Source organism: Protomyctophum parallelum (genome assembly GCF_964188405.1).
Source record: "Protomyctophum parallelum genome assembly, chromosome: 2".
Taxonomy (NCBI): domain Eukaryota; kingdom Metazoa; phylum Chordata; class Actinopteri; order Myctophiformes; family Myctophidae; genus Protomyctophum; species Protomyctophum parallelum.
This window is the reverse complement of record NC_139699.1, coordinates 25,928,948-25,942,417: the sequence shown is the minus strand read 5'-3', so window position 1 is coordinate 25,942,417 and position 13,470 is coordinate 25,928,948. Positions and strand designations below refer to the sequence as shown.

Sequence of the window (13,470 nt, the reverse complement as noted above, 5' to 3'; positions counted from 1 at the left end):
ACTTGGCAACACTACCCTCCTCTCCTGCCCATTCAATGTTTTTTTTATTTTTTATTTTTTTCTCCCTCTGAACGTCGGCGCTACAGCTGCCAGGGTGCTGTCACTGTCAATTCCAGTTTAGCAGCGGACATCAAAGCGTCTCTTACTTCAAACACCAGGCTCTCATTAGTGGGTCCGGCGGCACTCAGGCTCTCGGGCCGGCTGGAGGAGCGCTGGTAGTGGAAGGTGGTGCCGGCGAAGTGGAAGCGTCCGGGCCAGTCCACCGTCCAGTCGCCGGTCAGGTGGTACTTCCCCTGCACGGTGGCGCTGCCACCCGCGCACTGCCAGGTAGCTGCTGGACACCTCCAGCTCCCGAACCAGGATGCTGCGCGCCCCGGCCGGCACCGTCACCATGGAGTAGTACTCTGAACGCACACAAACACACAGACGCACACACACACACACACACACACACACACACACACACACACACACACACACACACACACACACACACACGTTTGTATTACTAGAATTGTGAGGACGTGAACTCATTTCAGGATGCCATTGAAAATAGCATCCTGAAAATCCAGCATTCAGAAGAAAAGAAAAAAGTGGAATTCAGGTATAACTAATTCTTAATTGCGGTATAACTCTAACCCTGACACCTATATAACCACTAATCTGTCTAAACCATCCATAACAAGCACCTTCTCCTCCAAACAGCCAAGCTGACGGCTGATTGGCTGATACAGAGCAGGGAGTTGTTTGGCTTTCTTCTTTGTCATGCCGGCAATGTTCAGGTCAACTCATGGTAAGTTTATGTACATGGCCCAGGCTTCATAATATGAGTTCAGTCTGCATCATTCTGTACCCAAAGTGTGTTATATTTTTGTACTTTGCATATTTATCTTGGAAAGCCTGGAAGCAGGACCTCCTTGTGAGTTGTGACTGGCATCAACAAAAACAACATCAGGTGTATTAATTGGGGATATGCTAACAAAGACATCACAGCTCACAAGAACTGGAACACAGTTGTGTAAAGTAACTAAGTACATGTAATTAACTCAGTCAAATGAGGTATTACTTTACTTGTGTTTCCAATACCTTTACTTATCTACGTACTCTGGCAGGTAGTGTAGAAGTCTGTAAAAGTGCAAATATTGTACTTTTACTCCACTACATTTATTTTAAACCTTTAATTAGTTACTAGTTACTTTGTAGATTTTGTAGATTATTACAAAACATACATTATACACTTCAGCCCGATCTACAAGCTCACAATGCGTCATAATGTGTAGATCTTTTTTCAAATATTTTTATACTTGGCACATGAAATGAAATATTTGAAACGGGACATTCTGCATGTTGATTACTTTGAAATACTTTTGCACTTTTACTTCGTAACATTTTCCGGAATTTCGGACTTGTAACAGAGTAATTATATTTTGCAGTATTGATACTTTTACTTTAGTAAAAAATGTGAGTACTAATAATTTTTCCACCACTGACAAAGACATCACAAGGAATGAAACCATTATGGTAACACTATACAAATACAGTATATTCTCACATGCATGCGCACACGCACAAACGCACAAACGCACACACACACACACACACACACACACACACACACACACACACACACACACACACACACACACACACACACACACACACACACCCTACCGTTGGCTCGGTGCTGCAGTGTGTACTGCCTTTGTAGAACTTGCAGGTCGAGTTGTTTCCTTTACAGACTCCACACGCATCCAGGGTGGCCTTGGATCCCAGCATCTGATCACAGCCTACTGCCTGCACGCACGCACGCACACACACACACACACACACACACACACACACGCACACACACACACACACACACACACACACACACACACACACACCACACACACACACACACACACACACAGAGCTTAATGTGTTTTCCACCTCTACTACCCGTTACATAACTGTAACATAAACTAAAATAAACAATGGTTTAATTGACATTGTATAGATACAGTAGACCGACACATGCAGAGTGATTCCCGTGGTGTGCCTGTGTTTTCATTCCTAATAACAACTGTAGAAGTTGTAATGGGAGTTGCCTACAGATTCATCTGCAGAGCTCTGAAATGAGGGAGGAAAGACCCAGTACAATGTAGTCAAGTCATTTTATGCTTGGCTGCAAGTGGGTGTCGCTGAGCTGAAAATCTAGAAGCTCACAACACGTTGCTCACATTGTGAGCTTGTAGATCGTCTATGTTTGGCAGGCAGGTGAAAGCCAAATCCGACATCACGGCCAGCCTTGAGATAATTAGTCAAAGTAAAACTAAATACAGTATAAAACATTTCAAATGATTAAAATATGCAAAGACCAAATATGCCCTATGCAAAGACCAATTTAGGAAATAACAAGCAGGTACCATTTTAGTGGTATCTGCGTACTTACCTCACACACTCCTTCAATGCAGACACCTCCTTTGTGTTCAGAGCAGGAGGTGCCATCTTTAACCTTGCTGGACATGGCGAAGAAAAAGTCGAAGTCCTCTGCAATGCAGTACAGCTTACAGATGTCCTCATCTAGAGACACACACGCACGCGCGCACACACACACACACACACACACACACACACACACACACACACACACACACACACACACACACACACACACACACACACACACACACACACACACACACACACACACACACAAATTAGCAAATGAAGATAGATTCCCAAATTGTATATTGTGGTTTATAGGTTGGTTAAACAGAATGACAGTAAAGGTGACTTCTGTGAGGCAAGCAGCAAAGCAGCACACAGAAAGTGCTGATCTCAACATTCACCTTTCTTTCATCCATCAACAAACTAAACATAACCCTGGGATGTCAGCCAACACTCTCTCTCTCTCTCTCTCTCTCTCTCTCTCTCTCTCTCTCTCTATCTCTCCCTCCCCCCCCCCCCCCCCCCCAATAGGTAAAAATCCTGGCCTGCGGGCTTCCTTTTCTAATGTATCCCTCTGTGTAAGAGCGTGCAGGTAGCTACATGCCCCTCAAATACACATTACCCTGACAGCTTATCCTAAAGTCTCCCTCCAACAAGGAGCAGAGTGATGTCTTCCTGCAGCTGTTTGGCTCTCTGCTCCACTGGCTACTAAACCCAGGCTGGCACCACAAACCCTGCATTGTTGCCAAGTCTGACTTTAAGGTTGTTGTTATTGTTTTATTTGCTTGTTTCTAACGTGAAATTTCTTATTCGTGCTTGCTTCATGTTGTTTAAAACCAGTGGTTCTCACTTCATCATGTCATTTTCATCCCAGAATGATTTTGTCTGCGGACCCCCATCTGAAAATATGTAGTGCCAGGGACAGGATTCTGTAGTTAAAATGTTTCACTTTTTTAGTGTGTGTGTGTGTGTGTGTGTGTGTGTGTGTGTGTGTGTGTGTGTGTGTGTGTGTGTGTGTGTGTGTGTGTGTGTGTGTGGTGTGTGTGTGCGTGCGTGTGTGCGAGAGCATGTATGCAAAATAGTTGCTTATTTTGGGCTCTTTGCCTGGCCGCTTGTTTCTCTCGCAAAATCTGGCAACACTGCTGGCACCATAAAGACACATGATAATCAGATTGGGTTCAGCTGATGCTGCCTGGGATGCAAGAAAAAGCCTGTCCTGAACTACAATATGCAATTCAAATGTTTACTGTGTGGAAGTAAGTCGTGTAAACAGTGATGCGTTTAGTCACATGTCTTTGCTTGTGTGTTATGGTGGTTCGTGGAAACCTTTTATGGAGGTGCTTGTTGTTAAAAAGACGGATACACAAATGGGGACTGCATTACTTCGACTACGTGGCTTCGCGTGCAGCTTGGGATAGGGTTAATATTGCGGCGAGTCGGACCACGTGACCATTTCGGAATAATGAACCGTTGGAACTATGACACAGCACCTGCACACAAATGTGATAACCTTCAGGCATCCCTGAATTACAATGTTACTTTACACTGTATGCTTGTAATTGTTTTTCCAGATTTCAGGTTTATTAAGGCGTTTTTAGAATAAGAGGTAGATTATTCACACTATGGGCCTGATCTTCAACGTGTTTCCGCTGATATATTGCCGTGACGCTGGCGGAAAGGCATTTACGTGGATTTCCCACATTAATTTGGAATTCATGGAAATGGCCGTGAACTTGACGCTTACTTTGGTTCGTCGGAAACTCCGCTAAATCCTCCGCCACCTCTTTAGGTGGCGGAGAAATTTGCGGAAGCATACACTTGCATATAGATTTATTCAGAAGGCTTTAGTCTTCATGCTGAATCAATAAATAGTCCCCAAATCTCAGATAAAATATGTAGGCATGTGCCCCCAACATATTGGTCGATCAGCACATAAAAAAACGATATATATATAAAAGCCGAGTGCACTTGTATGCCTAATGCATGCATTCTAGAGGCAAGTTAGCCTATAGAGTCCCATAAGGAAACTGCCCCTGCAAGCCCCGACACCTTTTTTATTTATTTATTAGGATATTTCTATAGCATGCCATGCGCGATTGCGCTGCTCACTGGACAGCCTTCTCTAGGCTACTCGCAGTGCAACGCGTTGTGAGCTTGTAGATCGGCTCTCGCGGACTGCATGTTAAAAAACAAACTCACAATTATAATAAGAACATAGGCCTACACTTATCTGCATTTTGCACTGTACGAATCTAACGTTGTTTCGGTGTGTGTGTGTGTGTGGGGGGGGGGGGGGGGGGGGGGGGGGCAGACAGCAGCGTGCTGCCGATCCGATTCACATTGGAAAATGAATAGGGCTAATTAGCCCTATATAAAAAATAGAAGACCACATTTATAGCCTAATGAATGCAGCGTGTTTGAAAGTCGGCCAGTCATATCAGTTTTAAACCAGCTCACCTCCACTCGTGAACATGACGGACAGACAGACAGAATTTATAATAATGTATATTGATATTGATCACATGGATGCCACACACAGAATAGTTTAACTCACTGGATAAACTCACTGGATTATAATTTCTTCAGACAAGAGGATCCCAGGCCTACGAGGTAGGCCTATAATATATTTACTTATGAATGTATGGGGCTATGGGCTACTGTTCTTTATCGCGCAACAGTGTCGAGGGCCCATGCAGCCCCCCTCCCTCTCTCGTCTCTCTCTCTCTCTCGCTCTCTCTGAAAAGACGACTTTTGCATTGACATATCAGATATTTTAAATATCGGATATGTTTTACCTCTGCATAGAGAGCACCCGCCTTGGTCCCGAACTTAATTAAATAAATTATAATTATATTGCTTCAGCGGAGCACGCACCGTTGCAAGCTTCGATAGCAGTGACCGCGGCTGTGATCTCAGACAAACTGCTGTCTGCTGAGTCATGCTTGAAGCCTTTTATGGTATGAAATTGGGCGTGGATCAATGCAGATGAGGTTGTCGGGTGCTTTTCCGATCACTTTGCACCCGCTGCATTCAGTATGACATACACCTGCGATACACCTGCGCACCTGTGGTACACACCACTCTCTGAATAACACGTCATCTCAACGTAGCTTGATCGGACGGATAAATACGATATCTGTTTCCGCCACCGTTACACTCTGGCGCATTTCGTTTTTGAAGAATCAGGACCTATGTGTGCACAGTCCCTCTGTTATGTATTTTGTTTTCCATTAATGTTTTGTGTGTGGCTGCAGCAGGGGTGAAAGCCCAAGACAAATTTCCCTTGTGGACAATAAAGTTTACCTTGACCTTGATACCGTCCACCTTGTAGAGTGAGTGAGTGAGTGAGTGAGTGAGTGAGTGAGCTGACTTGACTGACTGACTGTCTGACCACAATTTAGGCCACCATGGTGGTCTGCGGCACCGTGGGAAAAAAAGTCTTTGTTAAGAAGATTACTTGAACTTGTTATTGCTCAACAACTGTACTCTAATGTGAAAATGGATAATTGTATATCTACTGTGAACAGTATACATTTTGTGTCCAGGTAGCTCAGTCGGTAGAGCTCAGGCCTTTGGGTCATGGGTACGATTCTAGACACCGCCAACTCATTGTATGTGCTGAGTATAGCACGGCTTGGGTGCAGCAAGTCGTGCGGTACTGGGAGCTCCACAATCCATCTCCCATTTCTAGAGCATTGTGACGGGGATAGACTCCCACGTTCTCGCTCACAATTCACAAGTAAAGAGAAAAAGTACTTCAGTCAGACAACTCAAGGAGGATGTAATATAATATATTTATTGAATATAGGATAATCAATGCAATATATTTATTATGGTTTGGCGATGTATTGGATCTGCTTTTTAGGTACTCAGGTCAAGCGCATCAGTCCCGACCATAGGGACTCTGAATCCCCCGTACCTAAACAGTAGATCCAAAACGACAGGTGGTAGCTGGGGTGGATGGGTGAGCACTTTGTATACAGCAGCGCACAGTATACGAAAAATCAGCAGCAAGCAAGCAAGCAGGAGGATGAATGAAAAACCTTCGGTTAAAGTAGCCGGTATGAGAGATTGGGTGAGCGTGTGATTGGCTGAGTGAATCATGTGGATGAGAGCCTGATGCTGCGGTGGCCCAATTAACGGCCGGCGAGCTGACTGAGGTTCCCTGACTGAACTTGCTCTGCGCATGTCTACGACAGGCGCAAATGCTCATTTTCTCAACAAACTTGTTTGTGCACAGCACCTCCTGACCTGTACAGCACTTCGATGAGGGTTGTTTTAAATGTGCTTTATATATATATATATATATATATATAAAGCACATTTAAGTACATGATTTTGTATGATAAGTATGTGATGGTTGTACAGAAGTGCAGTTTGTGACATACCATCCACTTTGGTGTAGGGTTTCCACTTGTAGTACCAGCCCCTGAAGGGTTTGCTGTTGTACTCTGCACACTGCTGCGACCTGAAGTCCACTGCTTCCGCGGGGCACGGTCTGGTGTTACACAGTTGGTTGAGACGGCTGGAGCCGGGGCAGAATCTACCGTTGTTCTGCGGTCTGGAGATGGAAGATGGAGATTGAGTCGTCCCCCTTATCACTTGTTTCCCAAACACTGGCTTGTGGCCCGTGTTTCCTAGTCTACAAGCTCAAACTGTATTGTGAGCTTGTGGATTGACTATGTTTGGTGCATGACATTGATTGATTGATTTATTGATTGATTGATTGATTGATTGATTGATTGATTGATTGATTGATTGATTGATTGATTTTTTCGAGAACAAATAAAGGTTTCATTGAGGTTCACCCCCATTTTGCAATGCTGTCAAGATTACACACAAAAATCAACAATTAAGACACATACAAATATAAAACACATGGACAACTAAACAAGACCATAACAGAAAACGAGTATGTAGGGAGATCTAAGAGCAGGTTATTAAATTGTCTATAGGATATTGGTGCAAACATTTTTTGCGCGGTTTGTAGATAGTTCCATGAAATTGGAGCATCATAGCAGAAATCATTTTGACATGATTCCATGAAATACATGCTGAATCCAAATGACTGAAATCAGTGGTGGCAACTTGAATCCACGTAACTCAGTACATGGATCGGACCGCAGATCAATCAATGCACAGCAGATCAATCCTTCTCTCCTGCAGAGAGCTGCGAACGATGCAGATGGTTGAGCAGTCTGCACATAATTAGGATGACACATTTCACAGTCCTATTCCAAGTGTCGTTACTAAATGTATGTGCATATGTAATGCAATGTGCACAGACATGCCAAAATTAACATGAACGGAATGAAGCAAAGTGAACAGAACTTACAATGGGCATATCAGTTACCTCCAGTGGTATAAAGTATAACTAAGTACATTTACTCAAGTACCAGAGTCTGAGTGATTATGGTAAAACACAGATCTGGACCCGTGAAGAGCTCTAGCACAAACTCCCCGTTGCACTTAGAACTGCAGACTCAGTCAGTTTCCGCCGCAATCTGAAGACTCACCTCTTCAGACTCAACCTCACCCCTTAGCACTTAACATAGATATGTACAGTATGACAATTGCAGATGTGTATGACCAAGACCATGCAGACAAATGTGTAGTGTAGTAAGTAGTTAGTAGTTCTTAGTAAAGCTCAATTCAAGGTGTCAAAGCGTTAAGTCTGCTCTCTTCAGAGATCCTGCCAGGCTTTGCCAGAGACAGATGACCTGGGCCTGGGGTGTCATTGGTGTAGAGGGAAAATAGAGCAGACCAACTCCAAATTCAAAGGTCAAGTATTGAGGGTTGGGTTTAAGTGGTTAAATGGCTGACACAGAAAACATGAACCCAAGATATTAATATACAACAAAACAAAAACCATGACACAAACACTGATGATAGTGTTGTTAAACTCCACGAAGCCATGCAACACATTTGATATCATATGTAGCGGCCTAGCGGGGGTCGCTGCTTCATCTTTGTCTCAGATAATGGGTCCTTTGTCTGAAAAACATTGAAGACCCCTGCTCTATTGTGTTCTGTTCTGTTCTCTCACGACATCACTCTTCATTTGTCGTCAGCTTATAACGCCATGTCTAAATCCAAAACAAGACAGAGATCTTGTTTAAATGGCTCTCTCCCCCTTTGTCTAGCACTCCCCTGTGTATAACTCTCTAGTTTCTCCTGCACCCTGGGTGTCCCGCGGGTCGAGTAAATCTGCCCGGCGACAGAGGTTGGAGGACCAGAGGTCAACGTGACCCGTCTAGTCTAGCGTTCCACTACCTTCAGTCACCTGTTCTCCATTCCTCTCTACCTCTCCACGCATGCATGCACGCACGCACGCACATATGCTTGCACGCACGCACGCACACACGTTTGTATTGCTATACTTCAACATCAACATTTCACGAGCATTAAAAGTAACTGAACATAGCCGGAAATAGCCACACGTGAGCTTGTCGATCTGCAATTTTCCGGTGTGTGACATCGTGGCACGGCAGGGAACACTCTAACCCCCTAACCCTAAACCTAACCTCTAAATGCCTATAGTCTCTGGAGATAGACTGTTGACTCACGTCAACTAAAAGAGGGCGCTGTTTATCCTTTGTTTTGCCAAAGGTTCCCAGATTTCTAAACTAGTCCAATAATTAAATGGCAGAGGTTGGACAAAATTGGATTATTTTGTTTCTCACCTGATTCTGACAGGACATTAGGTCTACTAGCCAGGATAAAAAATCTACCCTAATCTCCTCACTGCTAATACCTTAAATTTGCTTTAATCCAAGATGCCACCATTGACAACCTATTATAAGGTTATAATATTTTCTAGATTTCATTATGCTTTAAAGGACAACTTTAGTTTTTTTCAACCAAGGTTCATGTCTTAGGTTGTTATTAGAGAAAGTAAAAGGTGGGTGTTAATTTTCTTTCATTTGCTGCTTTCTTTCGTTTTAGGGATTTTAGCAGTTTTTGACAGGGGGGCGGGGGCATTCGAGCATGGGGCTAAATATGTATTTTTTAACACAATTGTATGGTGATTTATTTTTTTATGGTTTACTATAGTTCTAATAAATGCCAGGAAATTACATCTGGCCACAAAAGATCACGGGATCTATTGAATGTGACAAACTGACATATTGAGCCTATACACACAGTATAAGCCTTCCCCAGTAGGCTACCTTCACATTCAGTAGATCATGTGATCTTCTGTGGCCAGATGTAATTTCCTGGCGTTTATTAGGACTATAGTAAACCATAAAAAAAGAAATCACCATAAAATTGTGTTAAAAAAATGCATATTTAGCCCCATGCTCGAATGCCCCCGCCCCCCTGTCAAAAACAGCTAAAATCCCTAAAACAAAAGAAAGCAGCAAATGAAAAAAGATTAACACTCATCTTTTACTTTGTCTAATAACAACCTAAAACATGAACCTTGGTTGAAAAAAACTAAAGTTGTCCTTTAAGTATCATGTGACGTGTCAAACTAGGGGTTTTTCATCATTCTGAATCCATTCCAAGCATTAGTTTTGCAATGAAACAAAAAATCACTCCTTGGGCTAAAAACAGCCATAGCCGTCTTCACAAATGTGATGAGGTCAGCACCTTTTGGGGACATTTGGGCAAGTGGCTATGGCAAAACTTTGACCAAGGAGTGTTTTTTGTGCAAAACTAGTGTTTTGTGTCAGAAATGAAAACCCCCTAGTTTGACACTTAAAGCATAATGAAATTTAGAAAATATTGCCTTATAATAGGTTATCAATAGAGGGTATGCGACTATGCGTGTGACATCATCATCATCAAACCCGGAAGTTATGTACAAGGAATGCCTAGGGAGTGGCAAAAAACTACTTTCTGGCCTTGACAACCCATGCATCCAAACAGAAAATAATCTGATTGCATTAAACAACATTAAACAATGTTAAACTCGGCCCAGGCCGTAGCGTAACGGTCTGGGCACCGGACTGGTAATCCAGTCGCAGTGTGCCGCGGGTTCGACTCCCGGACCCGACACGGCCTTTACTGCATGTCATCCCCCCATCTCTCTCCCGTTTCCTGTCAGCCTACTGTCTGTCCCTTCAAAAAACAATAAAAGGCGTAAGCCACAAAAAAACAATGTTAAACTCGCTTTGCCACTCGATTTGCCACTCGATGTGCCATTCACTTTAAGCATACGCATACCCTCTGGGCCATCTTGGATTAAGGCAAATTTAGGGTATTAGCAGTGAGCAGATTAGGGTAGATTTTTTATCCTGGCTAGTAGACCTAATGTCCTGTCAGAATCAGTTGAGAAACTAAATAATCCAATTTTGTCCAACCTGAGAGGATCTTTTTACTTAATTTACTGGACTAAATCCCTAACCCCAAACCCTAAACCTAAACGCTTAATGCCAAACCTAACCCCAAAACGGTCAAGAAAACGGTCCTCACAATGTCTATTTTTGAAAATGGTGTAGGATGAAGAATAGTGATTTTCTTCATTTCTTTTAAAGAAAGAAATTGAATATGTTTTTTAAGTAGCAAATGAAATGCTTGTAGATCAGCTATTTTCAAAAGATTTGTAGGCTATACATTTCAAGTACTCATTACTGCATAATGAGTACTTTTGGTCGGCTACTTTAAGTACATTTTGATGGCAATTCCTTTGTACGTTGTACTCAGTATTTCTATATTGCAGTATTGGTAGTACTTTTTCCACCACTGGAGATACAAGGTTTCTGCCGACACAGACACACAAACACACAGACACACACACACACACACACACACATACGCGCTGAGGGCTTCACCCCAATAAAGAGTCTTTACGAGCGTGCTGGAGAGAGGTCAGGGAGCTATCTGATCATCTGGGGCTGTAACCCCTCCTCAAATTAACTGGACGACAAAAATCTCTCCCCACTCCACAAAACCAGGTCAAGACGTTGAACCTTAATCTCCCAGGTCTTGTTTGGAAGGATTAGGTTGACTGCGTTTGATCCGGCAGGTGGTCTACCTGGGGGGAGGGGGGGGCTGGAGTCTAGCCGTGCGTGCGTGTGTGCGTGCGTGCGTGCGTGCGTGCGTGCGTGCGTGCGTGTGTGCGTGTATAGGGGGGTCTGAATTCCAGTTCTTTACTTAACTACTTGAACCCTGCATGGCATCCTCATTTTGGGCATGTCACTAGAGACAAAAATGTAAAACAAGATATAGTTTTCATAAAATTAATGCCCTACCTACTTGATCATACTATTGATCATACTACAGTGTCACACAAAAGCATCAAAAGTGTGTCAAGAAGCGATGCGTTTTGAAAGCTTAGACAATTTCACTGACTGTTTTGGACATATGGGGTTTCCACCCGACAGAGTTAATTATTTTTTCTAAATCATTTTACATTTATATATTCTTTTGTGTTTCAGTGGTTGACTGAGGTTTGACATTGATATCGCTTCTACAGTACATTCTCTAAGTAAATTCTCTACTGGCATATGTTGTGCATGCACTCTACACTATAACTACCAATACTGTATGGTGCACATGAACATCTCCGTGCAGTAAAAGATGACATAGTATAGATTTTAAAGTGTGAGCCTCATGTGTCTGATCTGTGTCGGAGGGGTTTAATCGGCGTGGATTGAGGCTAATCCATGTTGTTCTTCTCAGATTAGGAGCACAGGAGCCCCGACCAAAATGTCAAACATGAACAAACTGTTATTCTCATGAGCCTGTGGCTGCAGCATGACTCGAGTGTCAAATATTTAACCACTTTGAACCCTACATAGTTCATTGGCTGGGGGTCCCCCAGGGGTCTACTCTACACTTGGCTCCTTCCTTTCCCCCCACTTTATACCAGCTAAGACGTTCGGGAACCACTGCACTACACCGTCTCTCTGCATTCGATGTACGTTTACCTCGCTTTGTAAACGGTGTTTGAGACCCACGAAACAGCCCCCATGCAAAACCACGAAACTCAAATCACAATTCCACAATCACAGCTGTTTGACACTGCTTACACCAAGGGCTGCTGTGAGGGGCAGGAGGAGTCAACATTCCACTGAACTCTGTCATCTCGTCCTACCGTCTCTCCACTGACCTTGCAAACCGCTTGCAGTGGCATCAGACCACGGCCAGGCAGCTACAAAGAGTGGCTCGGCGCCACAGACGTTAAGCGAACATGACGGCTAAACTGGATTAGAGACGGTGCAACGTCAGCTAATCGTGGCTCCTAATATGCATCATATGAGGAGTACTCCACCTCCACTTCTACAGAGGAGAGACTTTGATCTTCCAAACGAGGATTAAGGAGACCGGTGGGACGGGGTGGTACGACGGACCGCAGGCCTGGCCGGGTGCACACGGGGTAAAGAGACTATACAGCCCAAGCCTGATGTCAGTATAAAGTGATTATGAATGAGTGAACATTTAACCCTAGAACACTAAACTTAACTTTTGTCACATCACTTAAAACCGGATACATTTTACTCAATGTAATATATTCCATAAAACATATTTCTCATTAAAAAAGAAATATATATACACATTTTTATACGATTTTGCAACCCATTTCTTCACCCAGTGTCAATTATCTAATGTAATCCTGGGCGCTACACTGGGCGCTACACTTCCTCTGCCAACCTGGGGGGGGCAGCGGATTGACGTCATGCTTCCTTCTATGCATGAAGAGTCCAAGCTGCTTCTTTTCACCTGACAGGGGGGAGTTTCCCCGGCCGGACATAGCATGTGGTAGGAACACGCTATTCCGACCAGTTCCTTTCCCCTCCATCAGGCGCCCTGGCTGGCCAGGGGGAGGTAGTTTAGAGACCAGGATTACTGCATGTTTTTTGTGAGTGTACCTATACCCTAGGGGACACGGGGAGAACATGCAAACTCAACACAGAAAGGCCCTTTTGCCAACCGCGCCTCGGGTATCGAACCCAGGACCTTCTAGCTGTGAGGTGACAGCACTACCGACTGTGCCACCATGCCCCTTCATCAAAATATAAGTACAGCAATACAAGACTTTTCACAAAAAAACTAAAATTTATATCATGGAGGGCCTATCATATGGGGTTT

General features: G+C 43.7%; 1 protein-coding gene across 1 annotated transcript in view; it reads right to left on the bottom strand.

The window, feature by feature from the left end:
* Nucleotides 1-13,470, bottom strand: part of adamts18 (ADAM metallopeptidase with thrombospondin type 1 motif, 18) — a gene marked incomplete at its 5' end in the record, with an annotated part of 85,489 nt that overhangs the window by 23,790 nt on the left and 48,229 nt on the right. Inside the window, 6 exon segments of the mRNA XM_083759257.1 lie at nucleotides 147-314; nucleotides 316-404; nucleotides 1,672-1,698; nucleotides 1,701-1,794; nucleotides 2,435-2,565; nucleotides 6,822-6,994. Of these exon segments, the coding sequence (XP_083615383.1) occupies nucleotides 147-314; nucleotides 316-404; nucleotides 1,672-1,698; nucleotides 1,701-1,794; nucleotides 2,435-2,565; nucleotides 6,822-6,994 (682 nt within the window).